Source organism: Sitophilus oryzae, unplaced genomic scaffold, assembly GCF_002938485.1.
Source record: "Sitophilus oryzae breed Bouriz unplaced genomic scaffold, Soryzae_2.0 scaffold_1440_pilon_pilon, whole genome shotgun sequence".
In the NCBI taxonomy this organism is placed as follows: Eukaryota; Metazoa; Arthropoda; class Insecta; order Coleoptera; family Curculionidae; genus Sitophilus; species Sitophilus oryzae.
The window spans coordinates 2,988,239-3,010,895 of NW_022146105.1; the positions used below are offsets into that span (position 1 = coordinate 2,988,239).

At 31.2% G+C, this 22,657-nt stretch overlaps 1 protein-coding gene across 4 annotated transcripts in view; it reads right to left on the reverse strand.

The window, feature by feature from the left end:
- Window positions 1-22,657, reverse strand: part of LOC115876795 (potassium voltage-gated channel subfamily KQT member 5) — a 62,896-nt gene that overhangs the window by 9,518 nt on the left and 30,721 nt on the right. For all 4 annotated transcript variants that reach the window (XM_030892736.1, XM_030892734.1, XM_030892737.1 and 1 more), the window contains 10 exons: window positions 22,479-22,613; window positions 21,935-22,017; window positions 14,687-14,868; window positions 14,496-14,624; window positions 14,321-14,431; window positions 12,450-12,631; window positions 11,137-11,294; window positions 2,414-2,503; window positions 2,138-2,208; window positions 872-999 (listed from right to left, as the gene is read on the reverse strand). In XM_030892736.1, the coding sequence (XP_030748596.1) occupies window positions 872-999; window positions 2,138-2,208; window positions 2,414-2,503; window positions 11,137-11,294; window positions 12,450-12,631; window positions 14,321-14,431; window positions 14,496-14,624; window positions 14,687-14,868; window positions 21,935-22,017; window positions 22,479-22,613 (1,269 nt within the window). The remainder of the gene's footprint in view (window positions 1-871; window positions 1,000-2,137; window positions 2,209-2,413; window positions 2,504-11,136; window positions 11,295-12,449; window positions 12,632-14,320; window positions 14,432-14,495; window positions 14,625-14,686; window positions 14,869-21,934; window positions 22,018-22,478; window positions 22,614-22,657) is intronic.

The window sequence follows — 22,657 nt, forward strand, 5'->3', positions numbered from 1 at the left end:
TTCAAATTTATTATCAGTCATAAATGTATATTTGTTTACTCGGTAGTTGTATACAGGTACGGACGAAAAGTTATTACTCTTCAAACCAGTTAAAAAATATGTCCTAGGTGGCGCCCTCTACAAATAGAAGTCATATTGACATCGAAATCAAATTTATCATGTCAAATAACTTCCAGACACCAATTTTCATCCAGATATTGACGTTATCTCAAAAATTATTTGGAAAAAATCGAAATAAAAATGAAAATTCTACACCCTGTATCTCCGAAACGAAGCATTTTAGGACATACATTTATACGAACTTTTTTACTTATTTTTATCTGCAGAATATGCTGCCGAAGTTTCCGGAATACAGTTCGGACCACCCGGTATATAAAATGTATATGTGAAAATTAACTGTCATCTTTAGTTAACTTAATGCCAAAGTTTTATACCGCTTCGTTTAAAGCTGTACCTAAACGGAATTTGTCATGGATCGCAAGCTGGATCGCTCTGGATCGCAAGCGACACTTTATTGGGAAAGCTAGGCTAGAACCGGAGGAACTATGCTCCCATCCTATCAAGAACCTGGAGAATGGGTGCTGATATAGAAAGGGGACAAACACAACAGGCCTCACAGGTCGCAATGTTTCCGACAGAGGACGGCCCCTTGTTATGTAAAAAAAGATCAGAAAGTCAGCGCCTTTAAAGACGCAATTTTGAAGGTACCAACAAGCAAGTGGAATAACTGCTTTCAGAATTAGTTCCAACGGATGCAAAAATGCTATTCTCTTCGTGAAGAATACTTCAAAAAACAACAGTGTTACGTTATCTGTTTTTGATACCTCTATATGCAAACTATAAAAGACAACCCTCGTACTAAATGATTTACCTGTATTGTAGGTTTTTTACTCGAGAAAGCATATCGGCGTGTCCGGTGGAATACTGATCTATAATGTCATGGACATCGTAGGGCTTGAGGGCTTCGCGAAACTTCTTTCTGGCGACCAAGTATTTTAACTAAAGAAAGTTGATCGATTTATTTTACATTTTATTCAGGACCTTTGTTTTAAAAGGGTAGATAGGAACCTTTTTGATTGGGAAGTCAGGTTTTATAACTCTCTTTAAAACTTTTGACGTATTTTAATTAAACGAGTCAATTTGTGTATTGGATGTAAACCCTGAACAAGACAGGCGGGTATAATCAAAGAAATTACCATAAAAAATATTCAATTATACTTTGCCCACCAATGTTGTCTTCACTCAAAATATCTTCAATTGATAGCACTTTTTATTTCAAATGGATATCTACATTTTTTGAGACTTACTACTATCTGTTGTAGAAAATGGTACAATAATAATTAGCCTTTTTTAAAGTTTGAATATACAGGGTGAGCCTTAAATAAGTGCAAATATTTTTAGGGGTAGTATATTTCGATCCCAGAAACATGAGTATTATGTTTTTTCGCGATTTTTTTGTTAGTTTTTAGTTAAAAGCTTAATTTTTTGATAATATGGTAACATAGGTAGTAGATTAAATTTACTAGAAAGAAAACCCAGAAAAGATCCAATGCTTCTCAAAATTTAAGAAAAAAATAACTTTTTTTGGAAATTTTCAAAGTAAAATAACTCAGTTATGTTGGACTTATTTGAAAAACGGCAAAGACAAAATATGTTTCTTTTATCGCGATGTACCAGCCCTGAAAATATTTGCACTTATTTAATACTCACCCTGTATATTTAATGCTTTTGAAAAATAAAGGAACATCGATTTTTTTTCTTTAACATTAAACGTATTTTTTTCAACAAAGCCACCACCTGAATGTATAAAATGTGCGTTCCTTTTTTTTTGTTTTAGAATTACTAAGACCGTTCTTATGTAAAATAAAAAAGAGGAAAAAAAACGAGATTTACGGACAGATAAAAAAGATTAAGCGCTAAAAAATCCACAAAAGCGTAATTGGGGATGATGCTCCTTTTAAAAATTGATGTGAAGGGTGAAAAATACAGAAAGACGTGTCAATATGAAAAAGGTGTTTAGATCAAGGGATTTCTCGAAAACTAAAAGCCTAAAAACCTTGCGGTCGTCCCTTAATGAAGCCCCTTTTTATTTTAAAACGTTGATGAAAAATATTTTGAAAAAATCGTGGATTCTTACCATTCTGATAACTCTGATAGCTGCTTTATCTTCTGGTGTCAACTCGATTAATTGAGGTTCTTCATCGTCATCTATAAAACATCGTAATATCTTCATAAATAATTTATATGAAACGACGATATAATTTTGATAATAAAGCATTCAGCAACTAGCAAATAGGTATATTAACATATTTAAATAGGTATAAAATCAATTTAAGCTTTCTGTACATTAAGATGAGATGGTAATAGATGTACGGGTTACAAAACTATATGGATACAAGCTGGTGATACTGACCTCCTGAATTATCTACGGTAACTTTAGTTTCGATGGATTCCCCATTGAAGCTGGCGTTCAAATTGCTTCGTAGCCCATTGCTGCTGTTTCCTGTAAAAAATGGCGCAAATCTGGCTACATGCGATATAAAGATTTTGTCTGGGGACAATATATGACGGTTTCATGTTAAATACGTTCAAGTTCTGTCATTCTTTTTGAGTCGCTAGGTGTCTTTTTTAATAGTTTAAAAGAGGTTGAAATATTTTTTGCTGCTGCTTGGAACTTCATCTATGTCAGAGACTAGACTTGGTGAAAATGGCTAATTTTCATGACCATTTTTGATTATTTTTTTATACGTTTTCAAGGCTTTTAGAAAAATATTAAACATAGCCTCAAAAATTTAGAAAAATTCAGTATTCGTTCGAGTCGAGTTAATCATTTGTAATGGTGATGATAAAGCAAAGCAAGAATTTCCATTAACATACAAACTGGATAACATTTTCTCACATTTATGTCAGCATGAGAAAAAACAATATGGCGATATTATTATATAACTTGGTAATATTTGAGGGGTAGTTAAAAATTTGACTTTCGAAAAATCTGTTTGCCAAAAATAAGCTTTTTACGTCAAGCAGTTTAAGCACAATCGTGATTAAGAAATTACTCAACTTTTTGGGACACCCTGTATGATTTTTTAAAAAATTTCAAAATATGTAAAAAAACGAAATAAATTATGCTTGTCCAAGCGTTTTCCCGAAAGACTAACCGTTTTTTAAATAACAAATATTGTAATATTTGAGGGGCGTTTTCACCCTCTTGGAATTTGAGATTCGAGAAACCCCTCCTTATCGAACCTCTACACCCCACAGTCAATCCGTTTGCCAAAAATCAGGTTTAAACGTCAAGCAGTTTAAGCAGAATCGTGATTATTCATTGGTCATATTTTATGAAAGACCCTGTATAAATTTATAAAAAATCTTAAAATATGTAAAACAACGAAATAAAATGTACGTTTTTAAATAAAAAATATTTTAATATTTGAGGGATAGTTTCACCCCCTTAGAATTCGAGTTTCGAAAAATCCCTTCTTATCGAACCTCTACATCCTAATGTCAATCTGTTTTCCAAAAATCAACTTTTTAAGTCAAGCTCTCTAAGCAGGATCGTGATTAATCAATGACCAGATTTTTCGAAACACCCTGTATACATTTTTGAAAAATCTTAAAATATGTAAAAAACAAAATAAAATATACGTGTTTAAGCGTTTTTTCGGAAATTTGACCGTTTTTTAAATAAAAAATATTGTAATATTTGAGTGGTGGTTTTCACCCTCTTGGAACTGGAATTTCGAAAAATCCCTTCTTATCGAACCTCTTCACCCTAGAATCAACCTGTATGCCAAAATTGAGCTTCTTACGTTGAGTGGTTTGAGCAGGATCGTGATTAATCAGTATGTCAGTCACTTAAGGATTTTATATATTAGTATAGATATAGATATCGATAGTTTCAGAATAGAGACATATACAGAGTCTGGCAATAGTGGATTTTTCGGAAATATTAATAAATAAATAAAAAATATATAGTTTTCAGCCTTTCTTGAAAAAAAAAGATTACAAATACAAGAATTGTCCTGAAATCAAAACTATATTAGGTATTTACTTTATACAGGGCGTTCAAAATTCTACGCCAAACTTTCTAATATATAGAATAATTTTTCTTCGTTTTTTTAAACGGAACACCCTGGATATTATTTTTTTATTAGACGGAGAATAAAAAAATGAACATTCTTTGCATTTAGATTATTTGAAAATTTTTAACGGCTTCGCAGATACTATTGCCCGACGCACTATTACCATTTAATGGTTAAATGCTTTGTTTTTTTTTAATACAAATTGCTTTTTAAATCCTTGCTTTTGTGGACTATTTTATGTTGATTAAAACTTTCTCTACATCTATAACCATACCCGTCAGGCTACAATGATCGATATTTTCGTGTTCTACTCCTTCTAATTAGTAAATAACTGTAATTTTATGAAAATCGATAAATTTTGTAACTAAAAAAGTCCAAAAAATCTTTTTCGTGTTTTCAAAGTTCGTTTTAAAATGGTAAACGTGGTGGTAGAATTTTGTAACTTTATTATTTGTAGAATATTCTGGTTTAAAAAAAAAATGATTTTAACTACCCTCGTTTATACGGATTTTTTGATTCTAGTTAAACTGATTGTGAGTTTGTGTAAAGTCAGTATCGATTAGATAAAACTAAAAACAAACCAAATAAAAGTAGTTTGATATCGATTTTCTTATTTTGCAAGCAGCGTTAATTAACTTAATTAATTTCTGATGTGCACAAAACTATGAAAAACGAACATTAGTTTAACGAGAAAGCACTTTCGAACGAGTTAAATGCAATCCAGAATTTACAGTTTTTTTTAATAAACACGTATATATCAGCAGGATAGTTAGGAAGGAACTTATTGTTTTCAAGTAAATTCCCAGCATTTTAGGGTCTTTATGTTATTTTAAGTGAGCCTATGTTCGAAAAGAAAAACTTTCTTGATATGTCCTTATCGTTCAGATCTGTTGGTATTGGTAGAGAGCCATGCTGCCTAAGTTTACTTAACAAATTGAAACTTTATTGAGCGGTATAATGTTGAAAAAAAAAAACCATGGTAAATATAAAAAAGTCGTCCGAGTTTCCTGCTGGCTCGTGAAACAAACAGTGTTTTTATGGGGTAATATTTTATGAATTCTATGACGGAATTCGATTTTTTAGTTAAATTAACAAAAGGAATAAAGTTTCTTTTCGACTTCCGTATTGTGGGCTTATAGACAGCAGTCGTTAAAACATGAGATTTTACAACTCCGACTGAAATACACCTCTTCCACCATGAATTCTAATTTTCCGTTTTAAATGGGTTTATTACGATAATTAGCATGTTGATTTTCTTTGATAAAATTTTATGTTTTTATGATTAGAGCTCTAAATGTGTATATATTCTATTTAAACCCTCTATTTGTTGGAGCAAATATGCATTAATACTAGTCCCGTTTGAGATTTATGTATAGGGTAATTGTGGTTTCATTTTTACCCTTCTAATCCATTAGTCATGTGGCGTTTTGCATGAATTTTCTGGTCTGGAGCCAATTCTGTCGTCCGATTTTTAATGTACGTGCATTGTGAAAATAAAAAAAAATAAAACATCCCCTAGCAACAAAAAATAACTCTCCGACAATAAAACAAAGAAATATATATGTCAATCGAGGATGATTTATTCAAGAAAAGACAGTGAAAATTGGAAAATATCCATTAAATTTGAAGAGTTATTAATGAGACTATCGCTTGATAAATGGAAGGCTCATACAAATGGGGATTAATTATTTACTTTGGAGGGACAAATGTTACCGACCCGAAGATGGCTAAAAACTAGGCGTACAAAGTCGTCCTATTTTAGCCCAAAGCGTTTGGAGTGTCTTCCTTGAATGGTGCCAGTCTTTTCATACAGAAAACGGCCTTTTTATTCACGATTTTAAAACTTAAATGACAGTGAAGATATGTTAATAACACATTCATCAACCTTCTCTTGTCTCGGAGGCTATTCATAGTTTTTTTTCGCTCTAATAGAAAAATTAAGGTCTTCATCTTTTATTAAGTGTGCCGCAGACTTTTTTTGATATAAAAATATCAATTTCCTTTATGAAAGATATCAAACGGGAATTACGGTTTCTAATTTTCCAACAAAGTACTTCTATGTGAAACACAGGCGAAATTTTGGGAACTGGAAAAGATGATTAAGGTAGAATAACAAAAGAAATTACCTGTCAGACATTTTATACTACATTATGTTCGCTTGTTTTTTAGTCAAAAGGAGCCTCTTAAAAAATGCCCTTGTCCTTTGCCGGGGCAAACGAAATATTTTACTCGATTTAACCGAATTTTGCAAACAACAAAATCGCTTTGATGGGCCCACAGGCTTTTAATTATCAAAGACTTACCGAATTAATTTTTCTTTTTGGTTAATTTACCTCACTTTAGCAAATTTGGTCTTTTTCGGCCTCAAATTAAGCTCGATTTAAACCTTTTTGGTCCTCGTCCCACCACACCACACCCACTCCAGCTCTGTGTGTTTTTTTTTAAATAACCTTTGAAGCCTAAAGGTTTCTTCTACCTGACAGGCCTGACCTTGCCAGTCACAAAAGCCACGTGAAATTTGAAAACAAATTTTAATTTTCCAACTTTTGCAAAAAACTGATTGCCAAAATCACATCCCTTTCAGCGAGTTGTCAAGATAATTAGACAATCTGTTCTGGCTGAATTGTTTTCGCTTCTTTTTACGTCAAAAAAAAATAACAAACTCGGTAAGCAGTGGGTGGAACATTTTTTGAACCAATCAACAATTTTTGATTATACGTTTATAAATTTACTCGCACGAAAACGCCAGTTTTATAAATCTAAAATGTTCTGCAGTTGAAAAGAAAATTACTGGCAAACTTCATTTATAACTCGAAACTGTTTTTAAGAGCTGCATTTTTCATATTGAAAGTCCTTTATGCAAATAAATATAATTTTTACTTCATTTAGTGACCTGAAATTTTTCATTTCCTGAAATTATCGACAAGGAAATATTATAGAGTCAACTTCTAAAGTCCACAAAGATTTTTATTGAAGAAATATTATTTTCTGTTTGAAATTGAGATATTTCAGTCTTTGAGAGGCTTTTCTGGAAAGATATTTTCGAAATTGTCTTTAACTATTATTAGGCATTTTATTTTTATTTGTTTTACATGCTGTCTAAATTATAGGAAAGGGGGCAAATTAGTTCGAAAAATAAATTTTCTCAAAAAACTAATACGTTTAAACCATTTTACTACTATTTTAACAATTTTACTACTATGTTTACTATTTTTCTAGAAGGCTTTGAAAAGATTAAAAGTTAGGTAGCAAAAATGGTCAATTTTTCGCCTTTTCCTAGAAACAGAGGTTTGAAAAATACACTTTTTGACAAAGCCAACGCACTGAAACCTTTAAACGTTTCAATATTCTGAAAGTACATAAAATTTCAATTTATGTACGAGGTTTTCAATTTTCTTACTACGTGTACTATTTTTCTATGAGCCATGAAAATGTGAAATGGTGACTTTTTCTGAAACAGGGATTTAAAGAATACTCTTTGTTACAAAACTAAGGCACTGAAACCTTTAAATGTTTATATATCCTGAAAATACATAAAATTTCCTATATATACTGAATTTTTGAAAATTTTACCATAGAGATTACCATTTTTCTAGCAGCCTGGAAAAGGTGTAAAAATACCAAAAAATCTATGTAGCCATGTTATATTATTATTAATAATAATATAAACAAATTAAACATAAATATTAATTAATATTAACGGAAAATAGTCTACAAACATGTATACAATATACCATGAGCCTTAAAACATTATATCCCTTTAAATCAGGCAGATATTTAGAGGAGATACAGTTTAATCTAATGTACCCCCATCTCATCATTCCGTATGACCATCAATGAATTCTATATTCCATTAGGACTTTACTATAGGTCTTACAATTTTCGATTCAATTTTACTGAGTGAATGTTTGAATGAAATGTGGGCTACTATATAAGGAATGCGGAAATATCGGTCAAGTTCAACTAGGACGTTGAAAATTTTGAATGAAGTTTAAATGTCATTTATGGAGAACTAGTTTTTTTAAGGATATCTCAGGAATGGATGGAGCTATGGAGCGCTTTGGATTCGGGGGCGTAAAAGACATGGATTGAGCGTACTGTCGTCCCTCTACAATCCTTATTTTAAGGGTGGTTTTTGATTTTAATGTATTTTTAGAAATAAATCGAGAACCAATGAGTTTGTCGACTCAAATAAATTGTCGTTGCATTCAGGGGTGCAAGAGGCGGCATCAACTGACAGTAGTTTTACCCCCTGCAATATCTATTTTAGGGAATTTTTTGGGAATAAATCAAGAACATATATATGACTATCGACACAATTAAGGTATCGTAGGATACAGGAGTGTATAGGACTTAACTAACAGTAGTTCCATCCCTCTGCAACCCCTACTTTAGGGGTAGTTTTGAATTTTTGATGTTTTTGGGAAGAAATCGAGAACAGATGGGACTATCGACTCAAATCAGGTGTCGTTCGATCCAGGAGCGCATAAGCATCAATTGAGAGTAGTTTCATTCCTCTGCAATCTCTATTTTAGGGGTGTTTATGTGGGAGTGTGTACAGGGTGGTCGGAATTGGTCTGTTTTAACAGAGAAAACCTATTTCCTGACTAGATAGAGCAAAACCGACATAGATGTCATGGACTCGATTTCTGAGACACGTTTAATGGCATAAACCGCCTGTTGATATTTTCACTGCCAACTGAGATACGGGGTCTTTTTGATTTTTTTACCATTTTGAAAATTGCCCATAACTTTTTCTATTCGCGGAATAATAAAATTCTGTATAGACGTTCTTAAGGCATTTTTTTAAGCACAATCCAGTGGCGTAGTTAATTTTTTTCTATGCTTGCTCTTTTTGTCAGAAATAATAAAAAATATAATTTTTTAAATGGAAATCATAGTTGGCTATGAACTTAAAAAAATGCTGACGTTTAACCATTTCTAACGACATAAAGTTATGGGTACCTATTTTTAAGAATTAGAGAAATATTAGGTTTTTCATATTTGTATCGAAGTGTGCCTTGATTTTGTGTTGACCTAGTTGTCTAATTATTTTTTTATCGCAATTTAATATTCTATATTATTATTTATCTGCATAATTAGAGCCTTTTGAAAAGGCAAATTAACATTCTATATTAGTTTTTGTAATTACAATTGAAATCGATACAATAAACAAAGAACAAAGCTAAAAAACATATTTTTGAGCGATGATTATAGTTTTCTAAAAAATCATCTCAGATGTTCAAACTGAGCACCTACTTGTTGAATACATAATAAACATCTTTTGCGCACAGAGTTACAGCGATTTATTAGGCAAACTAGTGTAATAAGTCCAAAAGCTTGCCTAGTAGCCTTCTGCAATTCTTCTCTCGTCCCAATGGTTCTTCCCTTATATATAAGGTATTTTATTTTCCCCATAAAAAATTCGAAAGAAGTTACACCACAGGACCTAGCAGGCCAAGATATGGGGTCTCTTGTTTCAATCCGATTCTCTCTAAATTCTCCATTTAATGGCGTTTTAATTGTAATTGGTAAAACTAATATAGAATGTTGATTTATCTTCTCAAAAGTCTTTAATTTTGTAGATAAATAATAATATAGAATATTAAATTGTGATAAAAAATATTTAGGCAACTAGGTCAACACAAAATCAAGGCCTTCGATACAAAGATAAAAAACCCTAATATTTCTCTCATTGTTAGAAATAAATACCCATAACTTTATATCGTTGTAAAGGGTTAAACATCAACATTTTTTTAAATGTATAGCCAACTATTATTTTCACTTATAATATCACAAGAGCTTAAATTATTTTCGGAATTTTTTTGAGGGCACGAATATTTTGAAAATTATCCCGAGTCGAAAGACGAGGGATACTTTTCTCTAAAATATTCGTGCCCATTAAAAGAAAATTTCCAGGAATAATTTAAGCTTGCGTGGTATTCGGTAAGAAAATTTACCTAAATTTGAAAAAAAATATTAATCCAACATGACATTTTAAAATAATTTCAATTTGTTAATAATATTAACAAATATTATTATATTTTTAATTAGTTACATCAAATGCTAAAACTCAAATGGGTAATATTTCAATATATAGACATTGTAGTTCATTCACATTATGATTGTAGATCTTATGTTTACCTTTTTCAACTGTCAAAAATTTCCACTAAAGTTTTCGTGGCGCCTCGAAAAAATTTCCGGAAATTTTTCAGTTATATGGTAACTAGTCAACATTAAAGCATGTTATTGGTTGAAAAGTTGAGGTGTGAAATTTTCATTTAAATAATTATATTTTTTATTATTTCTGACAAAAAAAGCAAGTATAATGCCTTAAGTGCCTTAAAAAAGTGCCTTAAAAAAAGTGCCTTAAGAACGTCTTCACAGAATTTTATTATTCCGTGAATTAAAAAAGTTATGGGCAATTTTCAAAATGGTAAAAAAATCAAAAAGACCCCGTATCTCAGTTGGCAGTGAAAATATCAACAGGCAATTTATGCCATTAAACGTGTCTCAGAAATCGAGCCCATGACATCTACGTCGGTTTTGCTCTGTCTAGTCAGGAAATAGGTTTTCCCTGTTAAAACAGACCAATTTCGACCACCCTGTACAATATAATCTAATGGGTTTTTATATACAAAAGACTTGTTTCATTCGGCATATTCTTGTCTAGAATCATGTTTTACTTTAAATTAATCTTATTTTCCCACATTTTAAACCCATTAAACACCTCACGTAATTAATGGACGCCCTCAATGTAAAAAAGCTTGGATGGCTACTTTAAGCGTGTGAATAGAGCCTTAATCATATAGTGCATTAAACAAAATATGAAAAAACAATAAATACCAATATCAAGGATACCTATAAGATTTTTTTTACTTGCTTGTCGGGATGAAATATTTACGTAAAATTGAGAAACTTACCAATTTTTCGAGCCCGAGCTTTAAATGAATTAGAAAAAATGGACCTAACCAAGCTAAATGTTACGTACATAGGTAATAAGCTTAAAATGAGATGTAGGTATCTATGGAATGAAGAAATAAGTGGCACTTACCCACACTGTCGTTGAAAGAATTGATCCTTGGGAGGTTACGACTCTGGATCAGCGATGGCGGGTGCAGGCTGGTTGCCGATGCCTGGCTCCTGTGTCGACGAATTGTGGAAAACCGTCCGACGAAAGATGCATTTTGCCGGAAACTACTCGTCAGTCTCCTGTAACAAACGCGTAATCTCATAATTAAAACATTTTAATCAAAACTCGTTACTTAGTCTAGCTGTCATAAAAGTTTCCCGGTTAGTTATCGCCATTTGTCGTGCCCCCCAAACTCCTCCTTCGCGTGGATTCCGTATCTTGGATTCCTCGACAAATGTCGAGCTCGAATTTTGATGCCACTATCTAAATAATACCACAAACTTAATAAATATTTAAATTACAAACGTCAAATAATCCACCGTTTTAGATTTCATCAAATTTCACGCGATATACGACGAAATAAGTGATCTGATCTTCACTTTGATGGGGTTTTACCAAATAATATAGGGTGTGTTAGCAGAGAATTATAATTCGAACCTCAGACATGTTTTTCTTTCTTGTAAACACACTTTCTGGAAATTAGTATATAAAGATATTCATGTTTCAAAGGAGAGAAATCATCCAGAGACTATATACAGTTCAAATATTCCAATTATTGTAAAAAGACCTCTCTGAAAATCTGTTATTTCTTGATTTTTCAAATTAGATATATCCAGTTTATATATATAATACCGTTTACACTTTTTCAAATTTCCGTTTTAGTGAAAATTAAAACATGAAAATTTAGTTCAATTTTTGCTTGATACCTTTGAAGTCCTAAAATTTATTATATATTAAGTACTAAACGGCGTTTCTATGGTAATATTATTTTGTTTTCATTATTTGAAAAACAACTTTTAAAATGTTAAGAAGCAAAAAATTGATTTAGTTCATTGCTACAGAAAGGGTTGATAATAGTTTTCGGAAAATGTGATAATTTAACAACAGCAAAAAATATGATGGTAATCAAAATCAATAATAACCATCTATCAAAGAATGAAATCGAAATTGTATTACCATAGAGACGCCTTTTGAATTTTACGACTTTGAGAAAAAAATCAACCCTATTTTCATTTTTTGTACAATTTTCTGTAAAACGGTATGGAAATTTGGAAAAGTATAAACAGGATTAACCATTTTAGCAAAAAAAAATTATAAAGAACGCGAAACGCACATTTTTCTCAAAATGCCAATAATAAAAAAAATTTCCTTTTGTAAAGACAATCCGGGGACATACTGTAGATGGAAACATTATTTTTTTAAAATTTTTAATATCAAAAACGTATACTACTTACGAAGGTGGACTGTAGGGAACTTGATATATCTTCCAAGTTGCGTCTGAAGTTGAGTGTTCATCAGAAGCATAGCATCTCCATACAGACTGAATTAAAATGGCGGCCGGCTGTCTGCGTCGAACTATGTGCTTTTGCCTTTGCTGCTGCTGGACTTTGAGTGCGAATCCCGACCCAAGAATACCCTGCTTATCAAAGATTTTACATGTATTTTCCATATGCTCTATCAAAATTTTCCTGATAAAATATTCATCACGAAAATTTTACCGGGATTGGCATAAAAATTTCATATAAAAAACAACTTTTTTTAAAGGGCGTGTGTATAAAATATTAATGCTTACATATAAAAACCCGAGTGTATATTATTGAAATGGTGCTGTAAAATTTGTGTGTTTAATACGGTTGTATATAAAGTTAGAATAAAGTTATAAAAGTAATACCCCGCTTGTTTTACTTCCCGTTATTGATATTAATGTCTATTATATCAATATTCCCGTTGAGTATAAAAATAGGAAGTTTAGTAGAGATGAGCAAAAAATCGCAAACTGCGATTCAGTCGCAGCGATTTTAAAATCGCAATCGAAACCTGCGATACGATTGCCAGTTCTTCTATTTGCGAGTTTCAATTTAGTCACAAGACCGTGATAATCTTATATCTGCGAGTTTGAATTTTTAGGAGTTGCGATTTGCGATATTGTTGCGAATTTAATTTTGTGGTCTATTGAAGCATTTTATAGTAAACTGTGATTGTATGTTCTCTCTGATATTACTTATTTATAGAGAAGGTGTTATTTTCTAGGACCACCATCAATAATATACCGGTTGTTTCTCAAGATAAAAAAAACTAGATTTGGTATATATGACCCTTAAATTCGGATTGACTGACGTATTCAATTGTTTTTGGCCACTTCCTGTTGGGTAAAGAATTACTACAACTTTTGATTTTTAAAATGACACCCTCGGTATTTTCAACAGTTGCTTTATGAACTCTGAATAGAATGTAGTTTTAAATTTCAATCTGGTGACACAGGTGACAAGGGTGACTCCTTGGCATATTTAGAAAAAAGCATTTTTACGAAGGGTGCTATCTTAAAAAATCTTTTAGATTTTTAAGAATTGGGTAAAGAATTAGATAATTGAGAACTGTAAAAAGAGTAGGTATGTGTAGTTGCAACAGTTGCAGCATACATACATACATATATATGAAGTTTTAATACCTATAATGTGTGTGGCAGATGTTAAAGTTAAAACAACTTAAAAACTAAACTACTGATTATTATTAACTCTTTTGAACTGTTAAGCTATAGATACATACACAAATATACAGGGTGTCCCAGAAATAAATGCAAGTATTTTAACTGGTAGTATAGTTCAACCCCAGAAAAACGCCTATGAGTTTTTTTTCGCGAAAATTTTTTTTGGAAAATTCGAAATTTTTAGAAAATTTTTTTGGAAATTTGTTTAGTTTTTAGTTAAAAAACATAATTTCTTGATAATATGGCAACATAGGTATTAGATTAAATTTACAAGAAAGAAAATCCTGAAAAGATCCAGTGGTTCTCAAAATTTTAGCAAAAAAAACTTTTTTTTGAAATTTTCAAAATAAAATAACTCCGTTATTTTGGACTTATTTGAAAAACGATAAAGAGAAAATATGTTTCTTTTATCGAGATCTACCACCCCTTAAAATATTTGCACTTATTTCTGGGACACCCTGTATACCTAGTACAATACTTAAATATTAAAATCGCAATTGCAGGTTACAGTCGCTGCGATTTAAAAATCGCAATCGCAGTTTCAATTGCGATTGGAGAATTGCAATTTTGCTCATCTCTATAGTTTAATGTAAAAATAATTGGTACTTGGTTACTCACAGCGGGCAAGGCAAAAAACGATATTCCTAGTAACGAACAAAAAGAGGCTATTATTTTTCCTTGCCAGGTGAATGGGACCATATCACCATATCCTACTGTGCATAGGGTTATCTAGAAATACCATGAGTTTTATTAATTAAATTTCGAAACAAATGATTGATTTTTCAGGTCTTACCACTCCCCACCACAAAGCTTGAGCAAAATTAGTAAATTTAGTATTGGGTACGTCTTTTTCCGCCAAAAATACCAAAAAAGACGAGAAAATTAATCCTAGGAATCCTATATACAATGTCGTGACTAATTCCTAAAAAATTAAAACACGTCAAGGTTGGTAGGGTGGTTAAAAATAGAAAAATCAACTGTCACCTGTCTATGGGAGTAAACTACGGAACCTAGGAGCTTCCAAGTACCACCCCGTCTATCCATTCGTACCATACGTAATATCTGGAAGAACCTGAGCCCTCTTAGAGCACTGGCCGTTATTACTTGACCCCCTGATCTCATAGTGAGGGCGAAAACTACCACCGAGGCCACTATAGTTATTATATCTACAAATCGACCAGAAATACACGTTGTAGTATATCGAAACTATTATTATGCATAAATAATTCCAGTTATATGCATTTAGCTCTATGAAATTTTCTACAAAATCAATATTCTGCCTTTGTTTCGATTCTAAATAAAATATAATAGTCTGTTATTGCACCCATGTTATTTACCTCACCAGGGTTTATTGCAGTAACGTCTGGGATTGACATCTTCCTTACTATAATTTCGTATATTATTATATATTTTTATTTTAGCTTCAGTAATTATATCGGAGAATGAAATTTTAAATTTAATTTTAACCCGACCACTCTGCTAAATGCAGGATGAAGTTTGTTGTAGGAATGAATGCCTAACAAATTATCATTTGTCACGCTAGCTTATATATTGAAGTCGACATGTTTGATATTCTTAATGCATGGTAATTTAATGAAAGCAACAAAGGCATGTCCCCACCCCTGTTAAATATTTTCCGAAAACCATTTATTTTATTTCTCATATTTTGGTTCTTTCGAACTTTTTTTGTATCGCATATAGTTCAGACCGAAATGCTTGAAACTTCAATAAACCCATTTTTTCGCACGAGGGTTATATATTATGTGAGACTCAAAGGTTGATGGTATTTAGAACTAATCCGCGTTTGAAAATTATGTACATAAATTCATTAATTAATTTACCTAAAAGTTTTGATCTTCTCGCCCTTCGTTCGGGTAAGGTAAATAAATGCTGCTCATCTGTGTGAAATATAAATAAGGGCGAGTTGTCTATTAATAATTGAGACTCGTAATTAATATATATCCTTTTGAATGTGTCGATTTGGTGCGGTTTTGAAACAGGATTAGTAAAGTAAAAACAAAAAGGTAAAGATGTACCGTAAACCTAGTCCTTGTTATATGAAATATTTAAACTTAAGCAGTGTTATTTTACCTCTTTATTATAACCCAAAAATTAGCCCAAATAAAAATTAAAAATTCTAAACAGTACTTTAGTTATTAGACTTTAAAGTAACCCCGGGTCTGTCGGGGTAACTTTGACACAGATAAATTTTACACGTAAATAGCCGTAAATAAGCATTTTGTACCAAAGAAGGGAACGACACACAGCTGTACAGGGTGGGTCAAATTGGACGCTTTTAAATGGAAACACCCTTTTCTATAGGAGATAGACAAAAACTAACATCGGTGTCTGGAGCTCAATTTTTGTCAAAAACATGATGGTGAAAACCGTATATCGATATCTGTTACCGTTTCGGAGTTACGGGGTGTTTTTCAAAAATATGCATTTTTAACAAATCGCTGTTTTTTTTTTTTGCTATGGAAAATTTTGTATTTTTATGAAAACATTTCCAAAGCACCTTTTTACGTAGAATTTAATGGTTTAAGTATAATTTTTTTTAAAATTAATAATTTAAGGATTATCAACAGAAAATTTGATTTTTTATATGGGACACCCTGTATATTTTTAATTTATTGAAAATAATTTAAAATTACCTTTCCAAAAATACAACACACTTTATATTTTGCTCGATTCCTCTTCGAGATATAGAGTGTATAAAAATTCGCTCGCTTTAAATAAGTAGGCTTTGAACGGCACCGGCTAGGTAAAAATTAAAACGAAAATAATATTTGCTTCGAGAGATGCAGAATTTTATAACAATTTAAGATATATTTAACCAACATCAACACATTTAAACTACATATATCTAATAACAATAAAAATAAATAGCAAACCAAGACATGAGATTTTGCTACAGGTGTTCGACATATCGACCGTCTTCTGTTATGGACAGACGGAGCAGTTTTTGAACATTTCTCGCGGAATTCATTAACTCAGTAGGGGTGAAAGATATCCTCTTATTACTGCTAAGTTTTTCTAATTCTTGTCTAGATTATACGGAAGAATAAAGAACCTTTATTCTTCCGCAAATATATCCATAGGATTAGATCCATGGGCACTAAGTCAGGCGGCCTCGACGGCCAACGGCTGGGATCTTGGTCAGCTATTCAATTATACTTGAAATTGGCTGCAAAAATTTGCTAATAACTTCAGCGTTCAGACGCGCTGCGTCGTCTTGCTGGAAAAATATGTTTTCGAGTTCCATTAAGGGCATATCATCAATAAGGGGTCCAAAGCCTACTAGTTAAAAGTGGCGAACTTTTAAAAATTCTGTATTTCGAAGGGGATTATAACAAAATGTCAAGTGTGCTATATTTTTGGAAAGGTAATTTTAAATTCTTTTCAGTTAACTAAAAATATAGAGGGTGTCCCAAATAAAAAAATCAATTTTTCTGTTGATAACTCTTTAATTATTAATTTTAAAAAAATTATACTTAAACCATTAAATTCTACGTCAAAAGGTGCTTTGGAAATGTTTTCATAGAAATACAAAATTTTCCATAGCAAAAAAGTTACAGCGATTTGTTAAAAATGCATATTTTTGAAAAACACCCCGTAACTCCGAAACGGTAACAGATATCGATATGCGGTTTTCACCATCATGTTTTTGATGAAAATTGAGCTCCGGACACCGATATTAGTTTTCGTCTATCTCCAATAGAAAAGGGTGTTTCCATTTAAAAGCGTCGAATTTGACCCACCCTGTACAGGGTGGCTCGAATTCGACGCTCATCATTGGGATTTCGGAAAGCGTAAGAGATACAGGATCGGTTGAATGGAGGCAAAGTTGCGCAATTTCAAGCTCAATAAAATCCAGTATTGCATTTTTATTTTTTTTTGCATAAAATATTCTGGTGATGGAATTTTCTGTACGAAACGTCGACAAATATCAAAGTGACTATATATAGTGTTTTAAGAGTGATGAAAGGATTTAATTAAATTGAAAAAAAATCAGGTCCGTATTTAAAAAAATTAAGTTGATGATGGTCGCCAGAAGCCGGAACGTCAGAGTCAATATTTAATCACACAGAGTTATAGAGCAGGAAAAGTGGACATAAAAATATGTTTTTCATTTCAAGTTATCTTAACAAATAAAGCCAGGAAACAATAGAAAACCAAATTGAAAATTCCGTTTTTTTTTCGAATATATTCGGAAGTATTCAAATTGCACAACTTCACCTCCATTTAACCGATCCTGTATCTCTTACGGTTTCCGAAATCCCAATGATGAGCGTCGAATTCGAGCCACCGTGTACAGGGTGGTCCGAACTGAATTCCGGAAACTTCGGCAGCATATTCTGCAGATAAAAATAACTAAAAAAGTTCGTATAAATGTATGTCATAAAATGCTTACTTTCGGAGATACAGAGTGTAGAAGTTTCATTTTTATTTCGATTTTTTCCAAATAATTTCTGAAGAAACGTCAATATTTGGATGAAAATTAAATTAGAGTTTGGGAGTTTTTTGACATGAGAAATTTGATTTTGATGGACTTTTGATGACTCCTACTTGTAGAGGGCGCCACCTACCAACTACTGAGTGGAAAAATATACATTTCCGTGTTTTTTTAAGTAAAAAATGTCCTTTGGTAAAAAAATCGCTACGAGCAACCGTTCTCAAGATATTAAATTAATAAATAAAACAATGTTGAGTAGATAGTTATTTGACTGAAATGATAAACTTGGGAACTTTTTTTTAAAATTAATCATAAATTTTCTTCGGAAAAATGACGATAAAATAGTTTCTGTTGAACTTTTGTCACAAAAACATGTCAAATTTATGATTTCAGTCTAATAACTATTTAGTCAACATTGTTTATTTTTTATCAATAATGTACATAATATTTACTATTTCCATTCTAAATATCTTCAGAACGGTTGCTCGTAGGGATTTTTACCAAGGGACATTTTTTACGTTAAAAAATGTATATTTTTTCAGTCAGTAATTTTACACAGGTACGGACGAAAAGTTATTACTCTTCAAAGCAGATAAAATATATGTAGGTGGCGCCCTCTACAAGTAGGAGTCACATTGGCATCAAAATCAAATTTCTCATGTCAAAAAACTCCCAGACACCAATTTTCATTCAAATATTGACTTTACTTCAGAAATTATTTGAAAAAAAATCGAAATAAAAATGAAACTTCTACACCCTGTATATATACGAACGTTTTTACTTATTTTTATTTGCAGAATATGCGGCCCGAGTTTCCGGAATACAGTTCGGACCACCCTGTATATAAATGAAGCTAAAAAAGTTTGAGAAAATATATTTTCGTAATATTAACATATGTTTCTTTTAAAAAACTGAATAAGACAAGATTTTTTTACACGGAGTATTGTAGCTAAACGATGAGATTTTTACAAATTGTAAATTTTGGGTTCGATGAAGGACTATTAGAGGTACAATTTAAAAATAATTTTACAAGATGCAGAGTGTCCCAAAGAAGTAAAAAATATCAAAGTTGTATTTTTTTTAAATGGAACACCCTGTATATTATTACATTTTTAGTTTCTACGATTAAAATAAAGGTAAATTTGATTAAGGTTTATTACAGTTAAACCATACCGTTTTCGAAATATTTTCAATTTTGTGAAATTGCAGCAAAAATTTTAAGGCTTCATTCCTCCAAGGGTATCAAAGTTTTTAATACTAAATATTTACTGAAATTTATTTATTGATCAGTTATTGTGTTGCAATAATAAAAATAATAGTAACTTATACAGAGTGTCTACAAATTTATTGTAAATAATTATTAGCTTTAAACGGCAATAACTTGTTTGATTTGCATCAATGCACAATTTAATTGTCTATCAAATTGTATTATACCATTTTTTACCTATCTCTTTAAGTTTCCGTAGAAAATGCATTTTCTTGTAATTTAGAACTTATTTATCAATATACCCATGGAATATTGACATTTTAGATTATTCTTAAAGATGTACCAAATTTTTAAAGAGTACAGATACTAATATTGTCGATATAATTCGTTTATTTCATTAAAAAATAAAAAAAAACTGTTTAAATATTTGTTAAAGAGGACCAATTAATATGATTCCAGTATTCAAACTACATTAACTGACTGTTTGCGTTGATTAATAATATTTGCCCCAAATACTAAAAAACTGAGTTTTGTATGTGTATTAGACAGTGTGGTAAAAAGTAACACCTTAAAAATGATATTTCATTTTTTAATAAATGCTTATTTATAACAACAGAGACGTTCATTTTGATAACTTATTATTATATTATTATATTGATTTCTGACTCAAATCCACATTTATTTAGATTAATTTATTAACGAACACAATTAAGTATGAAATTAGTTATTATATGGGCGGAAATAATGGTGTTATATTTAATTAATGGTATATACTTTTATAAAGATTTAAATAGTTTTCTTTTTGCATACAAATGGGCTAGTAATATTATCGTTTTGCTGAAAACGATAATATTAATAGCCTGTACATTTTGTACATTTGTTGCTTTAAAAACAATCTAAAATGTCAATATTCCATGGGTATATTGATAAATGAGGTCTAAATTATAAGAAAATGCATTTTCTACAAAACCTTGAAGGGATAGGTAAAAAATGGTATAACACAATTAAATTGTGCATCTGATTCTCCCAAAATATACAGGGCGTTCCATTTAAATTAAAGAAGTTATTGGCGTTTAAAGCTAGAAATTATTTAAAATAAATTTTTAGACACTCTGTATAAGGTAGTATTATTTTTATTATTGTAACAGAATAACTGATCAATAAATAAACTTCAGTAAATATTTAGTATTAAAAACTTTGATACCCTTGGAGAAATGAAGTCTTAAAATTTTTACTGCAATTTCACAAAATTGAAAATATTTCAAAAACGGTAAGGTTTAAGTATAATAAACCTTAATCAAATTTACCTTTATTTTAATCGTAGAAACTAAAAATGTAATAATATACAGGGTGTTCCATTTAAAAAAATACAACTTTGATATTTTTTACTTATTTGGGACACTCTGTATCTTGTAAAATTATTTTTAAATTGTACCTTAATAGTCCTTCATCGAATCCAAAACTTACAATTTGTAAAAATATAATCGTTTAGCTACAATACTCCGTGTCGTATGTGGTGAACAACCCTGTATATGTATGTGCACCCTAATTTTGGGGATTCAATAACTCCATCAAAAAATCCTTGTTTCCTCTTTTAATCCCTTGTAATTTCGTGATTTGGGCAAGCGCCAATATTTACGAGACATATTTGTTTTCTAAAAAACATCCTGTTGCTGACATTAGGTATGCCTTTGCTTAGCACTAGCCTTAATAATTAAAATTCACACATACAATAGACTAAATAACTTCGTTAAAAAGACCACTTCAATTACCATGTCCAACTTTAGTACAAAATGATATTCAGGATACATACTAAAAAATTTGCAGTTAAAAAAAACGTTTTTTACGTAATAATTACTACCAATATGAGGAAAATAACAGTGTTTTAAGATATACTAACTGGTTTTTCATAGAACTTTACAGTTCTGTTTGTAGCTTTGAAAGTATACAGAATTCGTAAATTACACCTATTTGTAGTTTTTGAAGTGTTAATAAACCAGATTGGGTTATTTAGTCGTTTTTTAGTTACCTTTTAATATCATGTAGTACAGATACATTTATTTTTGAAAATGACGAATTTTCAAAATGAATTTGAATGTGAAACTATAAGGAATTTACGAAAGTTATGTTGCAGTCACAAAGATACTCCAGTTTACGGTAGGTTTAGATATTTGGAATTAATTTTCTATTTGACTAAAATGTGGGAAAATGAGAAATAGCAATTTTAATTTTACATGGGTTAAAGCTTACGCTACGAGAGTGAATTATTAATTATACTTTGTGTTTGACCGCATATAATTAACGAGAGTGAAGAAAGCAATATATAACTGTTAATTATTCCATTTTGAGTAATTAATCTCGACATCATTTGCATAACGTTGAGCAAACAGTTGGCTTTATTTAGCATTGGCTCTTGTATTTGCCCTTATTAAGTGCAATGGTGTTTCATAGAAATTGGACAATTAATGTGAAATTGAGTGGGTCAAAGGTCAACCTTAACCTACTTCCTGGAAGGGGATGATTATATGATTTTTTCATTCGACTTGTTAGTAGGCAAATTGACACTTACCGATTATGCAAAAAGGCCGCTTTATGAACTTAAGCCTGCCAATAAAGCCTTGGTAGCGTGAGCGGCAGCCCGACGACCAGATTCTGGAATAAAATAAATTATCCGTACGGTAAAAAAATTATTGGCGCGTAAAAACATCTCTTTTCCTTTTTTTTGTCGCGCTTTCTTCAAAAAAAAAAGGTTTCTGCCCACACAAAGACATATACACGTACACATGGACCATTTGGAAGTCCTAAAAGTCTGTAAAATGTTCGTATAACACGCAGTTTGTCTGCTTTTGCCTTACAAACGACCCACTAAATATTTTCGAGGCTCGGCTGAAAGGAGATATTTAAATTTATCTACTGTTCTTACCTGGTTGGATATTTCCCTTTATATCACCTGTTATCTTTCAATACATTTTCATAAAAAGACATTTCAATTCGTTTTTTTGGCATGGTACCCAGATAAATTTATACCATTATTATTCACTTTCAACTAGTCACACACACTACTCATACATACATAGATTTTAGAAAAAATAAATAGTTCACATAAGACTTACCTAAGCATTAGTTCTAAACCAAATATAACACAGACAATTGATTCCGTATATACCAAGATATTTCCCACCTTTTCTTCGTACTCTTCGATGGTTGAAAACACACTTAAAACTAATCCGGCGAACACCATAAAAAACCTGGAAAAGACAACTCAGCTAGCTTGACAACTTTAATCATTCGT